The sequence below is a fragment of the Balaenoptera borealis genome (genome assembly GCF_965194805.1).
Source record: "Balaenoptera borealis genome assembly, chromosome: 11".
Classification (NCBI taxonomy): Eukaryota; Metazoa; Chordata; class Mammalia; order Artiodactyla; family Balaenopteridae; genus Balaenoptera; species Balaenoptera borealis.
In genome coordinates this window covers 54,082,314-54,107,481 of record NC_138868.1, presented here as the reverse complement: position 1 = coordinate 54,107,481, position 25,168 = coordinate 54,082,314, and the positions used below count along the sequence as shown (strand labels likewise).

The 25,168-nt window shown below is 49.3% G+C and overlaps 2 protein-coding genes across 5 annotated transcripts; one reads left to right on the top strand and one right to left on the bottom strand.

Moving 5' to 3' along the window:
* The first annotated feature begins 2,168 nt into the window (after positions 1–2,168).
* Positions 2,169–13,377, top strand: KLHL35 (kelch like family member 35). 3 transcript variants are annotated; one of them, XM_082343164.1, is made up of 8 exons: positions 2,169–2,398; positions 5,000–5,878; positions 6,955–7,139; positions 7,616–7,734; positions 8,377–8,565; positions 9,988–10,176; positions 11,100–11,284; positions 11,402–13,377. In XM_082343164.1, the coding sequence occupies exons 1-8, from the start codon at positions 2,391–2,393 to the stop codon at positions 11,556–11,558; spliced, it is 1,911 nt and encodes a 636-aa protein (XP_082199290.1). In that variant the 5' UTR covers positions 2,169–2,390; the 3' UTR covers positions 11,559–13,377. The 3 variants fall into 3 exon arrangements, with proteins under 3 accessions (XP_082199290.1, XP_082199289.1, XP_082199291.1); XM_082343163.1 differs by having other exon boundaries at positions 2,169–5,878; XM_082343165.1 differs by having other exon boundaries at positions 2,169–5,878; positions 11,100–11,488.
* A 5,912-nt stretch (positions 13,378–19,289) lies between these two features.
* Positions 19,290–24,854, bottom strand: RPS3 (ribosomal protein S3). Of its 2 annotated transcripts, XM_082343229.1 has the most exons (7): positions 24,708–24,854; positions 23,375–23,505; positions 23,003–23,096; positions 22,103–22,197; positions 20,441–20,628; positions 19,823–20,019; positions 19,290–19,362 (listed from the first exon to the last, which is right to left on the bottom strand). In XM_082343229.1, exons 1-6 carry the CDS (start codon positions 24,849–24,851, stop codon positions 19,826–19,828), a joined length of 846 nt encoding a protein of 281 aa, XP_082199355.1. In that variant the 5' UTR covers positions 24,852–24,854; the 3' UTR covers positions 19,290–19,362; positions 19,823–19,825. The 2 variants fall into 2 exon arrangements, with proteins under 2 accessions (XP_082199355.1, XP_082199356.1); XM_082343230.1 differs by lacking the exons at positions 22,103–22,197; positions 23,375–23,505; positions 24,708–24,854.
* Between the last annotated feature and the right edge of the window lie 314 nt (positions 24,855–25,168).

Genomic DNA, 25,168 nt, shown 5'->3' with positions numbered 1-25,168 from the left:
AGGGGCCTTCTGGATAGAGTTCTTGGGGTCTGGAGCCTTCATGGAGGAAAGGAAAAGAAACCCCTCCTAATGCTGGAACCCAGACTGGGCCCCCCACATTAACCTCTAGGACTGCCCCTCTGGGAACTATCAGGGGACTCGCCCTCCTTTCCCCCTTTCAGACACTTGCCAAGTGCTCCCTTCCTGGGGCAGAGGTCAGCTCCCGGCTCTCCCTGGGCATGAGGAAATGTATGTGAAACCTGACTGTCTGGGTCAGCAGTGGGGCACGCTGCCCTACCCAAATGCCCCAGTAACCTCCTCTCCAGTGTCTGGCAGGCCTGCCCAGGAAAACAGAACCAATCTTTCATGCTAGCCCCTCCCTGTTCAGTCAGTGCCCCTGGGTCCACTGGCTGCATGTCCTGGGCTCCTGGCCACACTTGGGCAACTTGAGTCATCCTAGAGTCTTTCAGAAGCAGGGAGAAGGGTTCTGAGTGGAGCAGCCTGTCAGCATCCCACGCTCACCAGGGCCCTACACTGCACCCCTCCAGTCCCCAGTGCAGAGGCAGTCCAGCGGTCTCCCCTCACCCCAAACAATGGAAGGAGGATGGAGGCCATCCCCCAGCTAGGCCGATAGCTGAGCCCTTCACCCTCAGCTGAGCCCACAGCCTGTGGTCAACCCTGGCTCCTGTCCCTTGACCTGAGGGGTTACTGAGAAGGCCACCTTCCCAATGCCCTCCTCGTGACCTCTCCCTGTCTACTGAGGACAGCCTGACTGCCCTTAACAGGGAAACCGGAGACAGGGCCTCTCCCTTACTGCCATCTCTACAGACCCACTCCTTGCTTCCTCCCTAGGACCTTAGCGGGTGAGGCCTCTCCAGGCTGAGGGCCCTCCCTGAACCCTCAGCCCCTCTGTTCCAGGTATTTAGGTGCCCATATCTCTCACATCCTTTAACACACAGCAATATATACAATCCATTTTTAGGGGGAAGCAGGATACACCATTCCCTGGAACAGTCCCCAGAACAGACCCTCCCCCAGGCCTCAGGACACATGCTTGGCCGTCATCACAGTGACCCCTCCCATCACGACTTTTCCACAAACTCGGCCTGCCTAAGCCTTGCTGGGGGCGGGGACGGGGCGGTTCCTATAGGATCCCAGCCTCACCGACTCCACAGGGCAGATGGCTTTCACTTACAAACCCCTCTTGAGTTCACAGCACCTCAGTAAGATAGGCAGAGCAGGAACAATGACTAGACTATTGCTCCTGCCAAGATGAAGAGCTGGAGCTAAGGGGTGGTTAGTGATCTGCCTGGAGCGGCACAGAATCCCGGCAGTGCCAGTACCAGCTCCCAGGTGCCCTTTGCCCATCCGGGCTCTCATCAAGGCAACCTCCTCCCAAACTGCTGCCCTCTTCCGTGAAAGCAAATTTCCTCATCTGCCCCACAGACACCAGGCCCTATGGCCCTTCGCAGAGGCAGCAAATGAACAGACACCAGCCTATGGCGCTGCCTCCCTCTGGCTCCAGGCCAGCCCAGAGCTGCCTCGTTCTCTCCCCACCCCCACCAGGCTGGCCCAGTACCACCACGCCCACTTCACTGTGCCCCCTCCAAGGTGGGTACATTGTCGAGTGAAAACCACCTCAACCATACCATACCACAGACCCAGGACCACACGCTGTCCACACACACAGTCCACAAGACACAGCCCCCTGTTGTGCGCAGACAGACCCCTGTCACACACAGAAATGATCATATAGAGATGCTGACACAAAGACAGGGACACACAATGCATATAACCAGATACGCAAAGTCGCACAATGACATGTCTGCTGTCAAGCACGTACACAGATACAGCACAGAGTCACAAAGAGGCAGGAGGGATACCTAGACCTCCAAGCTGTGCAGTTACATTCTTAGTCACACCTACAGCTACTCAATCACACCCACCCCGATGCCACAGTCACCACGTCCCCATGCACTCCCACACTCACATACCGGTACCCTGGAATGCCTGCATGCACACACACACACCCTCACATCCATGTATCACTCAGGGGCACAACCAGCACCAGGTCACCCCCAATCCAGCCACACGGATCCCAGAGTTGCACACACAGTCAATCCCACGCCTACTCCCGGGTCCTCCCTTCTCCCCCTCCCAGGGCTGATCCAAGGGTAGAACAAAAGCCCTGTGTCCCCTCCTCCCCTTCCCCCTGAACTCTCCTCTCCCCCTCCCCCCCCCCCCCCCGCCAGCGTCCATCCCCTTTGTCCTCCTGCAGTTGAGCCTGAGCGGGAGTCCAGGCAGGCAGAGCGGCAGGGACATTGCGCCCAGGCTGCCAGGGGTGCAGGGCGGCAGGACAAACAGGAGTGGTCAGTGCAGGAGCAGCCGCTGCAGAGAGCCTGGGAGAGGTCATGGCCAGGTAAGTGCCAGGTACCTCCGGGGACTTAGGATGCAGGACTCCCCTGGCTGTGTCATGTCTACAAGTCTGAGTGTGTGTTTGTGGGTGTAGGTGTGACTGTGAAAAAGAAACAGGGTGGCATGTCAACTTCTAGAGGCTGGGTACCTCAGTCTGTGTCAGCACCCTCGGCTTGAGGTGCCTAGACTCTTAGCTGGGATAAGAGAAAACTAGAGCAAGCCCTGCCTGGGAATCCCTACCTTTCATGTTCCAATGGGGTGTCCTTCGGCCCCCAGACTGGAAATCCCTAGGGTGGAAACTGGGTCTGATGTCCCAGTGTGTCCACAGTGCCCAGTGCAGTAGACAGCAGGAGAATGAATGAAAAAGTACTGGCGCACTTCCCAGGAGGGGACTCCCTCCCTCTCCCCTGGCAGCCCCTTGTGCCGGGACATCTCTGCAGAGAGAAGTCCCACCTGACGCTGATGAGACCTGCCCTCTTGGATCTCAGCTCAGAGTGGGCTGCCTTCTCAGCCAGTGGAAAATAGAATGAAGGCAGCATGCTCCCAGGACCCCTATCAACTCCTTCCAGTGGTCCTGCGCTGCTCCTTGGGATACACCCCAACCTTGGCAAGTGAGGCTGAGCCGCTAGGCATGCAGAGTCTACAGCCAGGTGGGTTCAGGGCCCAGCCCCTCTACTTGGGCAAAGTAGTTAACTTCCTGGGACCCTGCCCATCAGGGAGCTCATTTCCTTTGATGCTAAGACAGGGGACCCACCACCCTGGATGGCCCAGGCATTAACAGTGAGAGCCAGACTGACTACTGGGCAAGATCTGACCTCCAGGGCAAAGCAGTCTCAGGGGAGGCAGAGCAGCTGGGATCAGGAGAATGGAGGGAGAAGCAAGGAGCAGAGAGCAAAGGTCTGCTGCCCTAGAGTAAGTTGCTACATAAAGGTGTGTGCGCTCCTTGTCCCTGGAAGTATGCAAGCAGAAGCTATATGTTCATAATGGCCAAACCATAACCAATCCGTCACAGCCCTTCAGGCTATAGAATGCTTTCACAAACACCCCTCCTTTGATCCTCACAGCAACCTCTGAAGGGCAGGTTCCATCTATGTGATTGTTTCCTCATGACAAACTTAGAAAAGAAGAGGGGAAGGAGTCTAAAGAAACTCTTCAGGTTTGTGAGGATCAAATGAAATTATGTACATAAAAGCAACTAACACATGGGGTGTGCTCCCTTCCTCTTGGGTAAAAACATGTTAAGGAAACATTTGTTGAGTTTGTATTGTATACCTAGCACTTTTCATACATTCCATTTAACAGTCACCAAGTCACAACAACCATGTGAGAGAGGCATTATGACCACATTTTTAGATGAGGAACCTGAAGGGGAGTAACTTGAGCAGGTCACACGGCGAGCCAGTGGCAGAGGCAAGATTAGCACCCGGATCAGTCCTTAGAGCCAGCTCTTTCCACTCCCCCACAGGGCTTCCTTGAGAACAGAAAACTTACAAAAAAGGTCAACTTCCCTCTCAGCCTGGGCTCTAACCTCATGTCCTCTTTCCCTCTGGGCCTCTGCACAGGCTGTTCTCTCAGCTGGAGACTTCCTCCCTCCACTCCCTTCCCTTCACCTGGCTAATTCTACTTATCATTCTCAGTCTCCACTGCCTTCCCTGACTCCCTTCCAACTGGGTTCAGTGCCCCTTCTGAGCTCCCCTAATGCTCTGTACTTCCCCATGGGACCCTGCCACACTGCGAGCTCCAGGAAGGCAGGGACTGTATCTTGTTCATTGACTGGCACAGAAAAGGCTCTCAATAAATAGTAACTTAATGTATTCACTCGACCTTGAACAGGCACTAACTGAGCACCTACTATGGGCCAGATCCTGTACTCTTGGGGAGGGGCAGATATTAAATAGAATAATCAGGGTGTGGTCAGTAGGGATCACCTGCCGGAGATCCCAAGTAGAGTGGACGGGGTGAGGAGATGGGGGTAGAGTTAAAGCCCCCCGCACATACTAGATCTCTGTGGGGTCGACTGAATTCCTTGACCAAAGGCTACAGCTCCTGTCAGAGGGCCCTCCTTATACGGATATTTTGTGCAGGTTCCAATAACCTCCCAGCCCTCCGCCTTTAGACCTTGGGGAGGTAACGTCTCCCTGCTGTTGGTAGCCATGTGGCACTGCTCTATCCCTTGTGGGAGTCCCAAAGCAGTCTATGCTTTTGTAAATCCTTCCTTTATTAGAATCTTCTTAAATTACCCCATCTGAGAGCATGCCATCTGTCTTCTGCCAATACTGATAGGAAAAAGCTTAGCACGTTTGAAGAACAGAAAGAGCAGTATGGCTGATTGCGTAAGTGGAGGAGGAGGTGGTACAGCTAAGACAGGGTCTAGACCTTCAGGTAGGCAGGGACTAGCTCATTGAGGCCATTAGGAATCTCGACGGGTGGATGGAAGGAAGAGTGGTTGCATGAATGAAAGCACACTAGTTAGGTTAATGCGCGCCTGCCTGACTAAACCAGTGAACCAACGGCAGGAATGGTGGGTGAGAGGCCTCTTGCCTTCTAACCGGGCCCCAGCCAGGTGGATTTGCCGACGACGCGGTCTGTGTTCTCTGCCCGGCAGGATGCTGGAGGGCCCGGTGCCGGAGGAGCCGGAGCGGGATTGGGGCTCCGAGGCGCCGTGCGCGGGGTCCTGCCACGCACAGCGCATCCTGCAGACCCTGAATGCGTATCGGCGGAGCAGCACCCTCACCGACGTGGTGCTGCGTGCCGGTGGCCGCGACTTCCCATGCCACCGCGCCGCGCTCAGCGCGGGCAGCACCTACTTCCGCAGCCTGTTCGCGGCTGGGCAGCCAGAGCGTGGCCTGGCCATGGTGCCCGTGGTACCCGAGGCGCCGGGCCCGGCCGGGACAGCGGTGGCGACGGCGCTGGCCGTGGTGCTCGACTATCTGTACGGAGCGGGCGTGCGGCTGCGCGCGGAGGACGAGGCGGCTGCGGTGCTGGCGCTGGCCGAGCGGCTGGGCGTGGCGGGCTTGCGCGAGGCCTGTGCGCGTTTCCTCGAGGGTCGCCTGCGCGCCGCTAACAGCCTGGCGCTGCGTCGCGTGGCTGCTGCCTTCTCCCTCGCCTCTCTGGCCGAGCGTTGCGGCCGCGTGCTGCGCCAGGCCTTCGCCGAGGTGGCGCGCCACGCCGACTTCTTGGAGCTGACGCCCGACGAGGTGGCAGCGCTTCTGGCCGACCCAGCGCTCGGCGTGGCGCACGAGGAGGCCGTGTTCGAAGCGGCCATGCGCTGGGTGCGTCACGACCCGCCAGCCCGCCGCGGACAGCTGCGGCGCTTGCTGGAGCACGTGCGCCTGCCCTTGCTGGCGCCCGCCTATTTCCTGGAGAAGGTAGAGGCTGACGAGTTGTTGCAGGCCTGCGGCGAGTGCCGCCCGCTGCTGTTAGAGGCCCGTGCCTGCTTCATCCTGGGCCGCGAGACCGGCACACTGCGGGCCCGGCCACGGAGGTACGCCCCGCCCCCTCCCTCCCAGCCGCCCCTTGCCTCCTGCCCTGCATTATTTCCTACGTTATTCCCCTGTTCAACCGCTCGCTCAGCCCTCCATCATCCTTTAATCCTATCACTTGATCATGCCTCTTGAATGAGATTCAGTCATACATTCAACAGACATTTCATAGGCTTGGTGCTGGGTCCCTAAAGAGTTCACAGTCCAGTGGGCGAAATGAAGGGATCTCACATCTCGTGCACATTCTGCCTCAGTGCGGACTCAGGAGTGATTTGGAAACACCCTTTACTCTCAGGGAGCGCAGTCTAGTAAGGGGTATAAATAGGCAGGGCTTGGGGGAAAAAAAGAAAGAGGCTTATTCCCACCCCTGGAACACCAGACCAGAAGACTTGGGGTGGAGTAGTCAAGACGGTCTGTCACCCTCACAGGAGTAAGGGACAGACTCTGTCTGACTCATCACCTCATCTCCAACAGTAAGCTCAGGACCTGGTACAAGATGTTCAATATTTGTCAAAGGAATTAGATAGGAATTGGCTAAAGGGTTTGGAAATTCTGGTGGGGCCAGAAGTCTGAGGGGTCAGTGGGAGGGGAGAATGCTTTGCTGAAAGGTTGTGTAGCCTGGTTCAGTGGAGTCAGTGATTAGGGGATGAGTTTAGGAGGTGGTTATAGGAGGAGGGACACAGCCAAATTAGTCCACGATGGAGGTCAGAAAAGGGTGAAGAGAATGAGTTAGTGGCACACCAACTTGGGCTTGAATTCCAGCTCTGTCTCTTACAGCTACGTGACTTTTGCAAGCCAAAGTCAGGATTAAACAAGGTGGTTTTTCTGGGTAAGGGTAAGGACTCTGTAAAGATTTTTTTCCCGTAACTTAGAGGTCAGTAGAATGGGGTAAGGAGCAGTGCCCCTCTTCCCCTCAATAGCCAGAGGGGAGGCTGAAAGTGGCAGAGTCCAGCATGCGGAGGGTGGGGCAGAAGCGCACGGAAGGGCAGCAGGACCATATAGTGCAGTCCATGAGCGGGTGAAAGAGGGCTGAAACACGTGTGTGGGTTAACCGGCATTGGGTTTGTCCCCACGCCAGATTCATGGACCTAGCTGAAGTGATTGTGGTCATCGGCGGTTGCGATCGCAAGGGGCTCCTGAAGCTGCCGTTCGCCAACGCCTACCATCCAGACAGCCGGCGCTGGACCCCACTGCCCGGCATGCCCGGCTTCGCGCGCTCAGAGTTCGCGACCTGCACTCTCCGCAATGACATCTACGTCTCTGGTGAGGGCGGAGCCATAGCCGGAGTCCCACAGGATTGGTTCATCACTTCCCGTGCACCGCCCTCTGTTCCTCCCTCCAACCAGGCTATAGGAGCAGATCGGTCCTGATAACCTACAGTTACTGGCTGAGGTGGTACTGCAGAGCCAATCACTGGTGTGACTCCACCCTTGCAATGTTGACTTCAACTCAGACTAGTATTGATCCCTTCTCTTTAACTAGCCTACCATGTGCTATGCATTATGCTAAGCAGTTTACATTAGTTATTTAATTCCCATTACAACTCAATTTTACAGGGAAATTAAGAATTTCCCCTGTTGTCTTGACAATGGCAAAGATCGGTTTGATACCAATGGACGGTGCCCTCCCTGAGATTCGAGCCCTAAAGACTCAGAGAATAAAACACAGTCCCTGCTCCCCTGGAGTGCCCTGGGGATAGCAAGAGGGCCTGGGAACAACAGCTGCTTCTCTCTCCCTAGGAGGCCACATCAACAGCCGTGATGTGTGGATGTTTAGCTCCCATCTGCACACCTGGATCAAGGTGGCCTCGCTGCACAAGGGCAGGTGGAGGCACAAGATGGCGGTCGTGCAGGGGCAGGTAGGGACACCCGGCAGCTGCTGCCTTGGGCTCAAGGTAGAGATCTATGGACTGCCTGGGGGAAGGCCCTTTACAATCCGCTCTCTGTAAGAAGGGATCTGAGGCCCCCAAAAGAAAAAGGACTTGCCCAAAGTTGCATAATGATGCTAATGCTAATAATGATAGTAATTATTGTAATAGTACAGCCTAGTAGTCAGGTGGTCAAGGGTGTGCGCTCTGGGGCCAAAGAGCCTCGGTTTGAATCTTGACTCTGCCACTTAAGACCAAAAAGAAAAAGGAAAAAAAAATCTGCCAATTATCTTTGCAAGCTACATCCCTAATTCAGAAATGCAAATAAAAGTGCTTCTTAGGATCACTTAGTAAGGTGGTAAACCTTTAAGAAATTAGTAGGTATTTTTATTAAGCATCAACTTGGTGCCAGTTATTTTACACATCTAATCTGTATTCAGCACCCATCCTACAAACCAGTATCATCCCGTTAGTACAGGAAAATCTGCTAAGGGAAGTTCAGTAATGGGAAGTCAGGACGCAGAGCCAGGAGCTGGGATGCGCCCCTGGTGGGATAGTTTCTCCACACACAGCCAGAGGCTGTGGGGCCGAAACGCAGACAGCCCTGACTCTGGGCGACCCCCTCATCCACAGCTGTTCGTGGTGGGTGGCTTCGACGGCCTGCAGCGCCTGTGCAGCGTGGAGCGCTATGACCCCTTCTCCAACACCTGGGCTGCTGCGGCCCCGCTCCCAGAGGCAGTGAGCTCAGCTGCCGTGGCACCCTGCGCCGGCCGGCTCTACGTGATGGGAGGCGCCGGGCGGGACGGCGTCAGCACCAACAAGGTGGGCTGGGAGAGGGCAGTGGAGGCCTGCTGTGTGCCTGGCGCAGAGCTGGGTCTTTCATGTCCTTGTCCAGGCACTGAAGAGTCATCCCCATGTTTCAGGCAAGGAAATGAATTCAGAGAGATGACTCAAAGGTCACACAGTAGGTCTGGACCTGGATGTTTGGGCTGGTGCCATATTGGTTTCATAGATTTTAAAAATTAAGTGAGGGCAAGGGTGCGACTAGTTAAAATGCTTTTCCTCCATTCCAAAATACAATACACTTGGGACTTCCCTGGCAGTCCAGTGGTTAAGACTCTGCACTTCCACTGCAGCGGGCATGGATTCGATCCCTGGTCGGGGAACTAAGATCCCACATGCCACGTGGTGTGCCCGAAAAAAAAAAAATACACTCATTATTGAAAATTTAGAAAACAGAGAAATAGAAAAAAAAAATCATCCATAATCTCACCACCTAAGGATAACTACTACCATTAATATTTGGTGCATTGCCTTCTAGGCTTCCTCTGAGTTGACTTTTGCTTTTGTTTTAGTTTTAGTAAAATTTTGTATTCTGCTTTCTCTTGTTCTAAGTATAAGCACTTTCTACATGCTTAGAAACTCTTCACAGCCATCATTTCAATGTCTGTGTAACAGTCAATGGAGTGGATGAATCACAGTCTACCAAATTTTCTATTGTACATTTAGGCTTTCTGTGAATAAAAACTGATCTTCGTTGTGGCAGCTCCCTCCCCACCCTGATGGCCTCACAGGCATGTGATCCTGAGATCTGACTCTTCCCCAAACTAGGATCTCTCACCCTCCTTATTCCCGCTCCACTCCCAGCACACCTTCCTGGGCTGGCTGGGGGGATGCCCTTTAGCACCTTCTTGTGCAGCACTGACATGAATAGGCCATTCTGGGGGTTTCCAAGGAAACAACTGAGGAAATAGGGAGTACGGTGAGCAGGCAATTACAGGTATGAACCCTCAGAAATTGTAAAAGGCATCTTAAACACCTGTGGGCCTAGGAGGCCTGTGGACAGCTATAGAAGTGGGGGCTGTGAGACACCCCAGCTGGAATCTGGGCATGACCTCAGCACACCAGGGAGGAAGAGGGTTGACAGTATATGCAGCCAGGAATGCATCTCCATGGGAGCTCTGAGAACCCTCTACAGCACTAATGCAGACGGTATCTCCACCTCCTGGGATACAGACCTCTTCCTGGACCCTGAAAGATGAGGAGGCTTTTGACAACGGGAGTCCAGGGGGAGGAGCTGGAATGTGGAACCAGACTGAGCACACGTGAGGGGAGACACGCAAGCTCAGGCCTGGTGGACATAGGCAAATGTGTTGAATGAGTCCCCCCGACCGAGAGATGGGAGGTGTGGGCAGCAGGGCAGTTGAGGGGTAAGGCTTCACCTCTGCCACTCGTTCCTCTCAGGTGCAGTGCTTTGACCCCAAGGAGGACCGGTGGAGCCTGCGGTCACCAGCGCCCTTCTCGCAGAGGTGTCTCGAGGCTGTCTCCCTGGAGGACACCATCTATGTGGTTGGGGGCCTCATGAGCAAAATCTTCACCTACAACCCTGGCATGGATGTCTGGGGGGAGGCAGCTGTCCTCCCCAGCCCTGTGGTAAGTGGAGGGTCCTGGGCACAGCCCCGGCACTGGTTCCATTTAGGAGAGTAAAAACCCACTTCTAAGGATCTGGTTCTCAGAGGTAGTGAGTCCTGTGTCTGACTCCATGCTAGGCGGTTTTACGTAGTTCTCTAGCTTTGTCCCATAATGATAATCAGCCTTGGGCTTCAAAGATAAGGAGACTGGCCTTAGAGAGGTTGAGGCCACCAGTAAAGCCATGTAAGGCAGAACCTGGAACCCCAGTCCCAAGTGCTGTAGCTTGGGATGGGGGGCTTGGTCTCAATGACCCTGCAGTCTCTCCTGATCTGTAGGCTACCAGGTGGTAGCTTACTGTTGGAGGAGAGGGGAGAATGGAGAGGGGACTTGGTAAGTTTCCCTTGCCCCAGTGATATCAGAGAAGGGAGGTCTAGGCCCTGGACGCTCCACCCCTGCATTCCTTGCCTCCCCACACTGTTCTGTTCCCTCTCCAAAGAGACTATATAGGGGTATGGATAGATTGGTGATCCCTGCCAGTCTGGCCTCCGGTGATTCTAAGAGCCTGAGATTTCTGGCTTCTCTGACTCTGGTGGTACTTATTATTGGAGTGCTTACTATATTTCAGGCACTATGTAAAATGCTTTACATGCTTAATCTCATTAACTGTTAAAGGAACCTTACGAAGAAGGTACTATTATTCTCCTTACTTTGCAGATGAGGAAACTGAGGCCAGAGAGGTGAAGTGACTTGTCAAAGGCCATTCATTTATTAAGGGTCAAGCCAGAGCTTGAAGTCAGGTCCACCCAATTCTTACCTCTCTACCTTCCAGACTGCCTACTCATATTCTGTGGGTCAAGGTTTTGTTGTCTGGCCTGGCCAGCTAGGCACAGAGGGAGCTCCAGGCTGGACCCTATAGCTAATTGTCTTTCTGTCTGTCCACCCAGGAGAGCTGTGGCGTGACTGTGTGTGATGGGAAAGTCCACATCCTTGGCGGGCGGGATGATCATGGGGAAAGCACCGACAGGATCTTCACCTTTGACCCCAGCAGTGGGCAGGTGGAGGCCCAGCCATCCCTGCAGCGCTGCACCAGCTCCCATGGCTGCGTCACCATCGTCCAGAGCCTGGGCAGGTGACTCATACTTGAACCAGGAGGTGGGGAGGGGAGGGAGAACTCAGGTTCACCACTGCTCCCCTCATGGCACCTCGGTGTAAACAGCCTCTTAACTTATTGCCCCTTTTCTTGTAGAAATAAAACCTCCTTCAAAGGTTGGGTCTGTGTTCCAGCTCAAGCCTCCTTTGCCTGGAGAAGTAATGCCCAATATCTGCTCCCTGCTTTGACTCTTTACAAAGCACCTTCATATGTTACCTCGTTTACCTTCATAATAGCAGCGTGGACATTTTAAAAAATTATGAAATATTTCATGCATAAAAAGAAGAAACATTTTGTACAGTTTAAGAATTATAATAAAATAAATATCTGTGTTCCCACGACCTAGCTTAAGAAATAGATCACTAGCTTAAGAAATGCCTTTGTAGGCCCCTCTATTTCCAAACCCATCCCTTCCCACATTCCTCCCAGGAATTGTCACTATTCTTAAATTTCAGATTATCGGCACTTAAAAAAAAAACTTTTAGTGAGCTAGTTACTAATATCTGTATTTTACAGAGAAGCAACTGATTTTAAAAGATAAGGAGACTCACCCAAGGCCACATACTTAATAAGAGGCAGAACCTATAACTCACAGATTTCATGAAGCTTTAGAATCTATGAGACACTTCTGGTCAGGATGATTCTTCCTTTCTAAACCACCCTCTCCAATTCAAACACCTAGCAATGATAGATAAAATTAAAAGCCAGACAACTGAGGCATAGGCTTATAAGTAAGCAAACATGTCTGAGGACCAGAAACAGAACTGTAAAACATAAGGCAGAAGCTCAAGCTTCTAAATTCAGATTCTGGGATAAAGGCTTTAAAACCAGGATGACAAACCAGGATCACTGCTAGAAGCCTGGGCCAAGGTGGGGCTCCCCTTCTCATGAAAGAAGCTGAAACAAAACAGAACAGTTGTAGAACCGTGAGCAGCCTCGGGGGTCAAGACTCGCAGTAAACTGGAGGCCCAGGGTAGTGGGCACCAGAGCCACAGGCCTCTAAGACACCAATGAGCCCAGCTCTGCACCTGGATGTGCGAGATCCCCAACATCAACATGGGGTACAAGCTCCTGATGCCATTATAAGCACCTGAGTTGGTCTGGGGCTCAAGGGCAGCAACATAAAACTGCTGGGTCGGGAGGGGTGAACTCAGTAGAGAGAGAGGGAACAAAGGACTGATGCCACAGATTCTGTGAATCAAGGCCCAGCGGTTCAGATTCTGTGCCTGTATTTCTGAGGCCCAGGGGAGCTAGCCAGGCCCCATCTGGGGCTCCCCTTATTTGCACTCAGATTGCCTTTTGAAGAGCTGTCATCTGCTCCTCCATCTCCTCCAGCACAGGGCCAGCCCTATGCCCCTCGCCATCTTCCAAAGCCCCAGGGCCCTGTCTGCGGGATCTCTCCAGCTGGGGCTGACCCATCACAGAGCAGCATAAAGGCCTGGGTCCCAGCTGAGCTCCTACCCTCCGATTATCCCGGATTAGGGAGCCTGTGACCATCTGGACACAGCTGATAATGGCAGAGGGGGAGGGGAGTGGGGTAGAGGCCCAGCCTCAGAGCCTTCCTGCTCCCACCCCATGCATAACACCCAGGACAAAGCAAAGGTGCTGTACTGCTTGCTTACCCAGGCGAAAGCCGGAGTGGAAAGGGTAGGGGCAAATCCAGGGCAAGCTCTCCCCGGAGACATGGGCATCTTACCCAGGCTCAGCACTTCTGTGTAGCCAGACAGATTGCCCAGTTTCCCCCGTGATGGCCATTTGTGCCCCAGTGCTTGCTCATGCAAGTGCCAATGCCCTTTCCTGCTGTCTGCCTGGGCAGACCTGACACCCTCCACCCAAGAGCTGACCACTCCCTCCTTGTACCCCTTCCTTATCAGCCCTTCTTCCATCACCTGACATATGGCCAGGCCTTTGTCTGACATCTCTGGTCTCTCCGGACACACCCATAGGATGCCTCTTGAGGCAGGAAAGTGTCACCTTCATCTCTGGGTCCTCCAGTACCTGGAACAAACGCTTCCACTGAATATCTTAAATCAAGGTTTCCTGGATTTCTATCTCATAATACCTGTGAGGTAGGTACTACTGCTCCCCTCCCCCCCTCCGATTACAAATGAGTAAACAGACTCAAGAGTTGTGAAGTGACCTGCTAACTTAAGGTCACAGGGCTGGTGAGTGGTGGCAGAGCCAGGATTCCAACTCGGGTCCAGCTATCTCCAAAGTCTGCTTCCTCCATGCAGCCTCTGCTAATCTGAGAAAATGGTGTGGGGCACAGCAAAGCAGTTGTTTAGAAGTAGGAGATACATCATTTCCACGTGGGAAATTCCAGCCTGATAGGATACTGTCCCTGACCTTCTGGGCTTCCGACTTGATGAGAGACATGGTGCTTGTCCCTGGTGAGTGAGGCTCACAGGAACACAAGCAAAAGGTGAGAGCCACGTGTCCTAATTTCCAGGACTACTGGTTAGACCGAGACCACATATAGAGGATCCCCCTGGCTCCTAGTCCACTGCTCTCTGGCCCCCCAGGCTGCCTGCTGAATGTGAACTGTTACCATTCAGTTCGGAGGGAAGCCAGACAAGTCCATGACCCCTCAGCCACACATGGGTTTGCCATCTTCTCCCCGGCTGAGAACAGAGACAACTCTTGGTATGCAATCAGAAAGCGATGAACCCAAATTTAATTTTTGAGTTTCTTTTTTGAGTAGATCTATTTGTAAAGATTGGTATTTTATGACTGTAACTCTTTCTTAGTCGGCTTTCAAAGAACAAGGAGAACTTTACTTCTTACATAATAGAATAAAACTTTCTATTTTGTAATCACTATATGGACTTGGATTCTTTTATAAATCTGAAACATATCCATGCTGTATACGCTACCCACCCATTAGTATAGGAAAAAACATAGTATATGTAGAGTTCCCTACTATCTGCGGTTTTAGGCATCCCCTGAGGTCTTGGAACATATCCGCTGCAAATAAGGGGGGACTACTGTATTCAATTAAGTTGTTCAAGAGGAAAGATTTCATCACCCAATTCTTTGTGACAAAAACCTGGACTATCCCGGTTTGCTCAAAGATAATGTGACAGTATGTATCTTTTATGATGCCTATGCCCCCAAATTTACTTGGTAGTTTGTTACAGTTCATAGAGACAAGCTGAAGGCAGTTGTACATAAAGATGAGTGGAGAGAAACAGATGCTGTAGAAATTTTAAAAATTCATTGGATTGGTCATTTGAATTGACCTTTATAAATCTAAAAGTGAAAATGTTTTAAAATTATGAAGCAAAGAAAATGGCTATCGTCTCTTCAACAAAATTATAAGCAACCAAAATTTTTTAAGGCACTGCATGTTGACAATCCAAGTGTAAAACAAAACAAAACCAAAAAAGCCCCAGAAGCTAGAGCTTATTAGAGATGTATTTGAAATCTGGAATCAGCAGCTAAAAGATGAATACCTTCACTTCATGGCAGTTGATAAGCATTTCACTGCCTTCAAGTAACATTGCTCATTTGGGGTATATATCCTTCTAGACAATGAAAATGTGAAGTTGTTTGCTGTTATAACTCATATGTGTATGTGTATATATACACATATGTATATATGACAGCTCTATTGAGATACAATTCACGTACCATAAAATTCACCCATTTGAAGTTTACAATCCAATGTTTTTAGTATATTGTTATGCTGTTAATACTTGCTAAATTTTTAGTATTTTTGGATACTTGTTAAAATTTATAATAAAATTGACTTTCACTATCCCTTTATTCTTACTTAAAGTGACTTAAAATATAAAAGGGGGGTGTTTATGGGCCCAGGTGGTAAATAGTGATGGCTATTTTTTTTGGTATATTAAGGGTAAAATCAGTGAGTAAAAGATCCATTTCCTCTGGTCCCCCTCCTGATGGGAAAGCAGCCCCCTACAGCACCTATGCTCTCCCTTCCCCTCCCTCTGTAAAGCAAATACATTATTAAAGGTTATGGGAGCCCTACCCCCTCTCTAGGCAATTTTGGATTTTAATGGCTCCAGCTTCTCTGGTTCACCACACAAAGGACTGTCGGGTGCAAGCTCGTCATGGGGGCAGTCAATGGCTTGCCAGTGAGGGCAGGATGAACCCATTATAGCTGTCCTCAGCAGAGGACAAAGGCCCAGCTGCACCTGGCCGGCTGAACTATTAGTGCAATACAGGACTGAGCAGCAGAGGTGTGGTTTCATTTGAATTTCAGAGCTACAGTTCTCCATCTTTTTTGTTGTTGTAGAAACAAGAGTTTGGGATCAGGTAAGTTGTTGCCAGTCTAGGATCCAATGTTACTTGTTCTCAAATGAGAAGTGGTAATCTCTCTAAGACAGTCTAAGTACAGTTGACCCTTGAACAATGTGGGTTTGAACTACACCGGTCCACTTATATGCGGATTTTTCTCAATAGTAAATACTATAGTACTACACTACCCGGGGTTAGTTGAATCCACAGATGCTGAACAGCAGATATGGAGGAACCGCATATACAGAGTTGACTGTTAAGTTAGGGTCTGCACGCCTGATGCCCCCATTGTTAAGGGTCAAATTGTATTTTCCAAAGCCTAAGATGTATTGCATGGGTTAATCAACACTGCTATAAAATGAAGTTAGTAATGGAATCTGCCCATAACAGGGATGTTGGGAAGATTCAATGAGACATCCACAGCAGGCTCAGGGCATGTAACAATAATCTCCTCACCATGGTCATGCTGATTATCAAGTTATAAATAAATGTAGCTTTGATTAGTAACAAATAGGGAAAAGGCTTAATAGCCATTTCATAAAATAATGTCAAGATCTCATGTCTCTTAGGGAGAAAATAGTAAGAAAAACTATCTTTTGAGACAGAAAATGTTGACTATCAATGATACCTAAATGTTTTCTTGGTCTGATGTTGACAGGCCTTACTGACATACAACAGCTTCATTTATACGTAGCCACACTGGAGCTCAGAAACAATCAATAAATGAAACACGGCACAGAAAAAGGCCATGTAAAATGGGGCTAGTGATACCTGCCCAGCTATGCCCACTCCCTGTAGAAGCAGAAAGCATGGCCCCTGTGGTCAGGGCCCTTACAGTTAGGATGGGGAGAATCCATTACCATGAAGTTAGCTATTAATGATTTCCAAGAGGATAGATATGCTAAGTAGGTAGTAATAACAGCTAGCATTTACTGAGCACTTGCTATGAGCCAGGCACTGCTAAGAACATGCAGATGAACAGAGGCACAGGTATGTAACTGATGTGCCCATGCTTGTACTGCTAAAAGTTGTGGATCTAGTTTTGAATCCAGACAGACTGACCTGAAGGCCTGGACTTGTAACTTGTCTCCAGATGATATAAATGACAAATAGTAGGGAAACATACTGATATTTAGATCTCCTTTAACTCCCGTAACAGCCCTGTGAGATAACTGAGGATCAGAAAAGTCCAAAGTCATCCTCTCAGTGAATCAGTGCTGGTGCCAGCGTTTAAACTCAGATCTCTGATTGCAAAGCCCAGTTTCTCCCCACAACCCCCTGAGTCTCCTTTGTAAAGTGCTCTGCAAGAGAAAGGTACCCTCCACTCTCACTCTGCTGACATCCTCACAGCCTTTGCCTCATTTCCCAACTAGGAGTGGAGATTAACTGACCTGGGGTGGGGAGATGGGAGGGTGTGCCAGCCCCAAGCCTACACTCGGCTGTGGGTTATAACAGCCTTTTCAACAGTGGTTTGCAAAACCAGATTGTCTGGTGGTGGAACCCACCTCCCTAAAATTAACCATCATCTGGACCCCACTAGTTCCTGTGCCTTTCCTGGTTCTACAGTGCTGTCTGTTGGTCTCCAACCTTTGTTTGCCCTTTTGGCCTATTCCCACACTCTCCCATGCCAGCAGGTGTTCTTTCCTTGCCTGATGGGCAAGTGGTTCAATCAGCACCCAGCTTTTGTTTGAGGCCCCCATCACCAGCTGCCAGGAGTCCTAATGACCAGAACCTAGTAACTCTTCAGAGCCTGACAATAACCTTTTGGTGAAGAGTCCATGGAAGGCTTCAGCACTTGCTTCCATGTTGCCAACAGCCATTATTCCCACCAGGCGGTCCCAAGGCCATTTCACAACATGGTCTTGGCTGACCAGCATCAACACCTTGCCTACTGAGGGGCCACTGCATGAGTCTGGCCACAAGGTTAGACGTCAGATGCACACCTGAAAACCTGAACCTCAAAGGAAGTGAAGCAAAGAAAAGGACGGCTGAAAAAATCATTCACTGGGAATCTCGGGGTGGTAGTGATGACATCCTCTAAGGTAGTTTGCACTTCTTGATGAGCTGTGATTATGGAATGCTCATCTCAGCGCTACATTACGTGATTTTCTTAAGTAAACACTTAATTTAACCCCTCCTCCACCTCTGAGTAATGGGTAGACAGAGTTCACACTGATAATTCAAGCTGTATACTTGCACACTAATAATTTGCATACTTTTCTGCACATGTGTTATACTTCGATGAGTTTACTTCTCCCTCCCCAAGCTGCTACTTTGGTGCATCTTTCCTGTTACAGCACCACCTGGTGGGATGTTAACAGCACTACTGAATCACAGATTTGACCTCCAGTTTTAAGTTTGCAGAAAACTCACTAGGAAAATAAATTTAAAAGATCACCTGATCAAATACGCAAAGAACTGACTGGCAATGCCAGTACTAGACACTAAGATCCCAGATGACCAGAACTGTCTTAACCTGTTTCCAGCACCACTACTCCACAGGCTCAAATTAGTTGAAATGGTTTCACTACCAATAGTCTACTCATAAATGAACTACATCATAAGCCCAGAAATAAATACAGGAATAAATCAGCTTAGCTCAGTTCACACGCTAACATTTTTCAGTAACCACCTCTCTCAGCCCTCTCCATAAAACTTTCTTTTGCTTGAGAAAGGGCTCATTCCTGGAAATGTGCCACCCCAGGGTAAGGGGAAGCACAGGGAAATGAAAAATGTTTTTGTATTCAGGCTCTAGTTCCTAGCCACAAGATAAAACATTTACATGAACCCACTCCCTGGAACACAGTAAATGGTCATTAACACATTAGCTTTTTCAGTGGTTGGAAAATTGTAAAGAAGTATTTCTACTACTGAGACATGGTCTCAACTCCATTAACACTGACAAAAACAATGAGATGTTACTCTCTAGACAGTAGAAACATCCAAGGCTCTGTTAAAAGGGGACACACACACAGATAATGTCAGCGTGCTCTCAACATAATTCACTACCTCTAATTAATCTTGTATGATTTTTATGCCAGCCTGTCCCTCACTAGTTTCACCTAAATAAATGAAAAGCACCCAATTTCTAATAAATACGTATCAGCAAACACCTTCAAAATATCACAGATAAAACTGTAGATAATTTAAATGTTCTTTATACTTTTCTAGAGTGTAATGGTTAAGAGAACAGGACATAGAAATGTGGATTCTAATCGCAGCTCTATAACGCTCAGGCAAACTCACTTCTGAGCATGAGGCTCTTTCTTCATCAGCAGCGCAATCAAATTCCCTTTTAGAGATGTTGAGGATTAAATGAGAATGTATATACCTAGAAATGAACACCACCTAGAGCACAGTATAACCCAAAATATAATGGTCATTATATTTTCTATGTGTAATAGAGAAAATGATCCTAAATACGTCCTTCTAAACCTCTAACCCTGAACTCCAGGTTGAGTCAATCAGGGTGCTGTCCTGTTAACAATCAGCCATCACCGTCACCAGATTTGCTCCCCCACAAGATATTTCCTTGGTTACTTCTGCCTGGGTCCTCCTGTTCTGGACCTCTCCTCACAAGTACAATTGAAACCAACAGGATTTTTAGGGAGAGCACACAAACACTGTGAACCAGACAGCCCTAAGAATCTATCAAGCAATGCTCTCATGGAGTGACATGACCATCAGTCTGAATACTGGATGTAGAGTCTAGTCAGGCCACAGGTCTTTTAAAAAGATTTTATTAAAGATCTTTATAGAGCAACATCCAGACTCCAGATCCAGCGGCCAAGGAGACCCTGAAACCAAATAAAACAAATAAAGTACAATAAGAACAGAAAATACACCTGAATATCGGGTTTGCATGAAAATTAATACACAAAGAATGTCTAGAAACAAACAACACAACAGGCGCTGGGCACAGGAGAGGCTTGTTACTGTTTTAAGGGGGTTGCTTCAGAACAGCTAATTACTAGCAAGAGTGCCTTGAAAATTTTAAGTTAAGGGAGGACAATAAAGAAAAACTCTTATTTAAAACAGTGGTAAACGCAGGAACATCTTAAAGAGACCAAAGGCACACACTCCTCCCAATAGCATACCATATTAAATGAGTCCCTGGCTGCAACCTGTGTTCTCGCATGTAAAGCAAGTGTAATCCAATTTTTATTCACTAGGTGCTCTCACAGCGTGGGACACAAGTGTTAACAAGGACAATGGAATAGGGTCCTATTCTGCCCCAAGAGGGCCTTACAGACATACCTATTATGCTGTGGGTACCGGCTGAGGCATGGCAGGTGGCTCTGGCTTCCCACCCTTCTGTTCGGAGATGGGAGTGGTGGGCAGTATTTCATCTTTGGGTTCCACAATGCTCACGTGATCAGGCAGGGGCTTCTTAGGGCCAATCTTACCAGTTGGGTCCCAAGGCAGCATGATCTTTACCTTGATGCCCAGCACACCTAGAAGATGCCATAGATAAGACGGAGCTATGGTTCCATCACCCCCCACTACACGATGGGACAGGGCAGAAGGGAAAAAGGAAGTTACTCAAGCAGCCCTGGGTCTGGTCCCTTCTCAGACAAATGCCTCTGATCAATCAATGAAGAGGACACTTTTGCAAAAGGAACCCATGCACAGCACCACAGAACGTGGCACTGACAAGGACCAAGAGCAGGATGTGCCCTTTCTGACTCGTCATCGTGTCATCACTGAAGGGTACACCAGTGGCCGAGACAAGGACAAACCAACTCTCTCCAATGAAGCTAAACAAAAAAATGCTCCACGACTCCCAGACAAATCCCCCAAACACTGAGGTGTGTATATAAAACCACATCTACCCGTTTAAAAAGCCCCTTGCCCCAAGCACTCCTGGCTGCTCACCCTGTCTGAGCAGCACGTGGCGCACGGCAGTATCAACATAGTAGTTAACAGGGTCCCCACTGTGGATCATCAGGCCATCCACAAACTTCATGGATTTAGCCCTCTGTCCTCGGAGTTTCCCCGACACCACGACCTCGCAGCCTTTGGCCCCACTCTCCATGATGAACCGCAGCACACCATAGCAGGCCCTTTGGGAGCACAAGAGACAAATGGCCATTTGTGTTATCACCAGACAGGATTGCTCAACCCCACCCTGCTAAAGAAAAAACACTCATTAGCCTGCACTGACTACTTCCAATGTTCCTTTAACGGAGAATAAGTTTGACCAGAGCCTGACCCAAGAGCTAGAAACTTTCTTCCACTCCCATCACACCTAACCTTAGGGAATTCCTCAGGGAAACACACCAAGTTCCTTCTAACCAAGTGCTTTCCAACCTTGGCTGCACACTAGGATCGCCTCAAGGTTAAAATGAACCACTCTTAAACTTTGGTGTGTGCAAAATTCACCTGGGGGGATTATGAAGACAGACTGCTGGGCTGCACCCCCCATTTCCCAATTCAGTGAGTCTGGGTTGGAGACTGAGAATTTTTTTTTTTTTTTACATCTTTATTGGAGCATAATTGCCTTACAATGGTGAATCAGTTATACATATACATATGTTCTAATATCTCTTCCCTCCCGCATCTCCCTCCCTCCCACCTCTCCAGGTGGTCACAAAGCACTGAGCTGATCTCCCTGTGCTATGCGGCTGCTTCCCACTAGCTATCTATTTTACGTTTGGTAGTGTATATATGTCCATGCCACTCTCTCACTTTGTCACAGCTTACCCTTCCCCCTCTCCATATCCTCAAGTCCATTCTCTAGTAGGTCTGTGAGACTGAGAATTTTTATTTCTAACCACTCCTCGGGTGATGGCAGTGATGCTGGCCCGCGGACCAAACTTCTGAGAATCACTGTGCTAAGCGGCAGAGCTGGCATTCAAACCAGGTGGGCAGTCTTCCGCACATCCTTGCCTACAGCACTGCCACCACGTCAACCTGTCTACAGCACAGCTCTAGCGTCCCTCCTCCGCTGAAAAACCTCCCAGGGCTCTGCGTTAAGTATTAACAAATTCCAGACACCCGGGCAAGGCATTTCCATTTACTCCACAAATAGTGGAACTACTCAAAAAACTGCCAGCTGAAATCTTACCAGTAGGCCCAGCGCTAGGGCCAATCTAACCACCTCATGTCCTTCAGTCCTCATGTTACTATCTACATACACAGAAATCTGACTAGATTTTAAGCTCTCTCATCAAGGAGGAGTCTTAGCTCTTCACAGTCCCCAGAGAATTAACAACACATAATGGATCTGAATGGCTTCAAAAGGAACCCTAACCACTCCCCCGCACCACCCCGTTCTATTTTTGTTTTACTCCCAAAGCACACCCAGAATAGTTCTCCATCAGAGCACCCACCACTCTTTAAAAATTTGATTCTTTACAAGTCTTTCTTACTAGGCTTCCAGTTCAGTGACGACATGGATTAGCAATGTCTTATTGTTAAAACCCTCAGAGACTAGCCGAGCCTGTCACATAAAAAGAGTTCATTTACTAAATGACCAAAATGCTGATATTCTGATCCACAAAAGGACACAACCATTAAAAATCTCAGGACGCTTACCTCCGCACAGCAAGGCCTCCTAGGAGTTTGTAACGCAGAGACTCTGCCTGGGCAATGGCACACAGACCTCTTGTGGCCACCTTTTCAGCATAAAGCTTTAAGAAGGAAACAAGGGACATCCTTAAACTTGTTACCTTTGCCACTGTTTTCAAATAAAAACCAGTACATCCAGGGGCTTCCCTGGTGGCGCAGTGGTTGAGAATCTGCCTGCTAGTGCAGGGGACACGGGTTTGAGCCCTGGTCTGGGAAGATCCCACATGCCGCGGAGCAGCTGGGCCCGTGAGCCACAACTACTGAGCCTGCGTGTCTGGAGCTTGTGCTCCGCAACAAGAGAGGCTGCGACAGTGAGAGGCCCGCGCACCGTGATGAAGAGTGGCTCCCACTTGCCGCAACTAGAGAAAACCCTCGCACAGAAACGAAGACCCAACACAGCCAAAAATAAATAAATTGATTAAAAAAAAAAAAACAAAACTGAGCTAAAACTCAAGCCCTCTTAAAAAAAAAAAAAAAAAAACCAGTACATCCATCATACAAGCATACGCCGTTTTATGTATCATTGTACTACCCAAGTACTAAAGCACTTCTAATGCCCACACCTAACACACACTCAGTGACATAGGCTGAACTAGTCCTCATTGCCCTCCCACCCCCAGCTCTTTCTATGGCCATACCAAGGAGACCGATGGGGCATCCAATCCCTCATATGTATCATTACTACACCCAAGGTGAATGTAAAATCCTGCTAACTGCTTATTAGAAGAACTTCAACAAAATACCAATCCATTTGTATTACTCACTGATCACACTTTTCAGGGTGATAATATGGGTTTTCAGAAGTACCATCCTAAAGAGCCATTTCCAGGCCCACAGGAACCTCTGGCATAAACCAGGACCACTCACCTCTACACTGCCCTCAGGGAAGCCAAATCTCTTCTGAACCACAGCAGTCAATTCCCGGATCCGCCGGCCCTTCTCACCAAGAACATTCTGTGTCCTGGGGAAAATAAAGAATGACAATTCACAGCTCTCGTAAAATTCCAGATGTGATTTTAAATCTTGCGCATGTGTGGTAGTAAAATCTCATTCATCTGACACAAGCCAAGTATAAATTTTGGATGACAAGAACTAGAGTTAATTTTTTTTCTAAACGCAGCTTAAAAAAATTACATTCACTAAGACTAAGTTCACTGGTTGTCCCCTTAAGTTTACAGAACAGACCACCTTAGTACAGATGACAATTATAGGTGATGGCCAGAAAAAATGAATTTTTACCTGGTGGCCAAGATAATGATTTCTGTCCTGGTTGGTGTAACTCGGACCTCAACTCCAGAGTACCCATCTTCAGCCAGCTCCCGAGTGAGAAACTCATTCAGTTCAGCTTTGAATATGCCGTCAGCAACAAACTAACCAAAAAGTAAATTCAAAATTAGGATGTGGGTGCAGGTTCACTTTTTCTAGCCCAGCCTTTCAGCCAATGCAACCCTCATCAAAACTCAACACCTCCAACAAATGACCCATCATCGATTATTTTACCTTTGTTCCAGAGGGAACATGGCAACCCTTCTCAGACAAATGCCTCTAGGTCATCTTTTGGAAGTTACTTTGACCCAGGGCCCTTAAAACTGTGCCACAGAACGCAGCACAGAGTAGGGGCCACATGGACAAAGAGAACACCTCCAGTCAGACTCGTCATCTTCTCTTCATTGAAGGGTTTTAAAACTGTCATTTATATGTACACATGCTAAACAAAAAACTGCTCTTAAACGGCACATTTAGAACTAATTCAGCACAGCAGGAACACTATGTTTGCAACCAGCAAAAAGAGCAGACAGTGACTTTAGTTAAGCAGTCTCACCTGTAGACACAACTGGGCCCATGAGAAGAATCCCAGTCACCTTAATTATTGCCTTAATTATTCCCAGGTGTTTCACAAAGTCGGCAAATCCTAACTCACACAAGCGTGTGGATTTCACCTTAACATCGATGTTATGTGTACACAAAATGGCAAACTGTCTAAAAGCAAATGCACTTTACACACTTCTCTCCCATGGAAAAGCAAAAAATTAAACTCAAGGAAGCGTTTTCCCCAGGTCCCCCCTCCATTTCCCCAGAACTTTTCCTTGGCCCCAAATGGAACAAGAAATTGTCAGTAAACTTCCCGACGGAGGTCTTTGGGGTCAGAAGGCTGCACCCCGACAGGACTAGTAAAAAGGCAAGAATACACTGCTACCGCCCTTTCCCAAAGCCACAGTTAAGACGAGGGAAATGGCTCATGCCCTCAAAACACCACACGTTTACTAGTTTTATTGATTGACCAAGAAATGCTCACAAGCGCCTTCTCCGGTGCAGGAGGGGTCCCCGGTGCTCACCTCTGCTCTCCGCCCGGAACCGGCAGAAATCTCTTCTCTCCCATTCCCACCATACTGCGCTCGCCCGGCTCGGGCCTGCGCTCAATCAACCTCCATCCGCGGCCCACGGGAATGCCACGCGGCCCAGCCACTGCCTGAGGCATGGCAAGGAGCCGCGGGGCTCGCGACGGCACCCAGAGAAGCTCCTGACCGCGGGACTCCAAAGTTCCCTGCAACCGGGCCCCTGTGTGTCTCACCTTCCTCTTCTTGGATATCTGCACCGCCATCTTGCCGCCACGCGCCGCCGAAAGGAAAAGAAGTGGCGAGTGGGCGGAAGTGCGGATAAAGGGCGCTGTACGACGACAAAGAACTGCGCGACGTCGACGCCTGTAGGCGCTCATGGGAAATGTAGTTTTTACTTTAGGAAGGAGGTAAAAGGAAAGAGAAGAGTAATGGAGACACCTATAGGCAGAAACAGGATCAGATCAATCGGAACTTAAAAACTACAAGGGAGCTTAGAGTCAAATTCTCATCAGTTTAAAAACGAGCAACGGCCGGCGCAGAGATGGAAATTACAGGCATAAGCTCACACAACAAATGCATAGAACCCTGGTCCCTACACTTTACGCTGTAATGCAAATCGGCTGAAAGCCCTCAATGAAATTCATTGAGGCGCCTATCTCTTCCAATCTATGTCCATTTCCTCTGTTCCAAATGA

What these genes read in the sequence shown, in the direction of transcription:
- RPS3 (XM_082343229.1), bottom strand. Translation starts at nt 24,851, where the DNA reads ATGAGCGCCTACAGGCGTCGACGTCGCGCAGTTCTTTGTCGTCGTACA. An exon ending in TCCCTGAGGGCAGTGTAGAG is followed by an intron (nt 22,198 to 23,002) that starts GTGAGTGGTCCT and finishes TCCTTCTTAAAG; the next exon opens with CTTTATGCTGAAAAGGTGGC. An exon ending in GGAGGCCTTGCTGTGCGGAG is followed by an intron (nt 20,629 to 22,102) that starts GTAAGCGTCCTG and finishes GTGCTCCCAAAG; the next exon opens with GGCCTGCTATGGTGTGCTGC.
- KLHL35 (XM_082343163.1), top strand. Translation starts at nt 4,845, where the DNA reads ATGAATGAAAGCACACTAGTTAGGTTAATGCGCGCCTGCCTGACTAAA. An exon ending in CAATGACATCTACGTCTCTG is followed by an intron (nt 7,140 to 7,615) that starts GTGAGGGCGGAG and finishes CTCTCTCCCTAG; the next exon opens with GAGGCCACATCAACAGCCGT. An exon ending in ACGGCGTCAGCACCAACAAG is followed by an intron (nt 8,566 to 9,987) that starts GTGGGCTGGGAG and finishes CGTTCCTCTCAG; the next exon opens with GTGCAGTGCTTTGACCCCAA.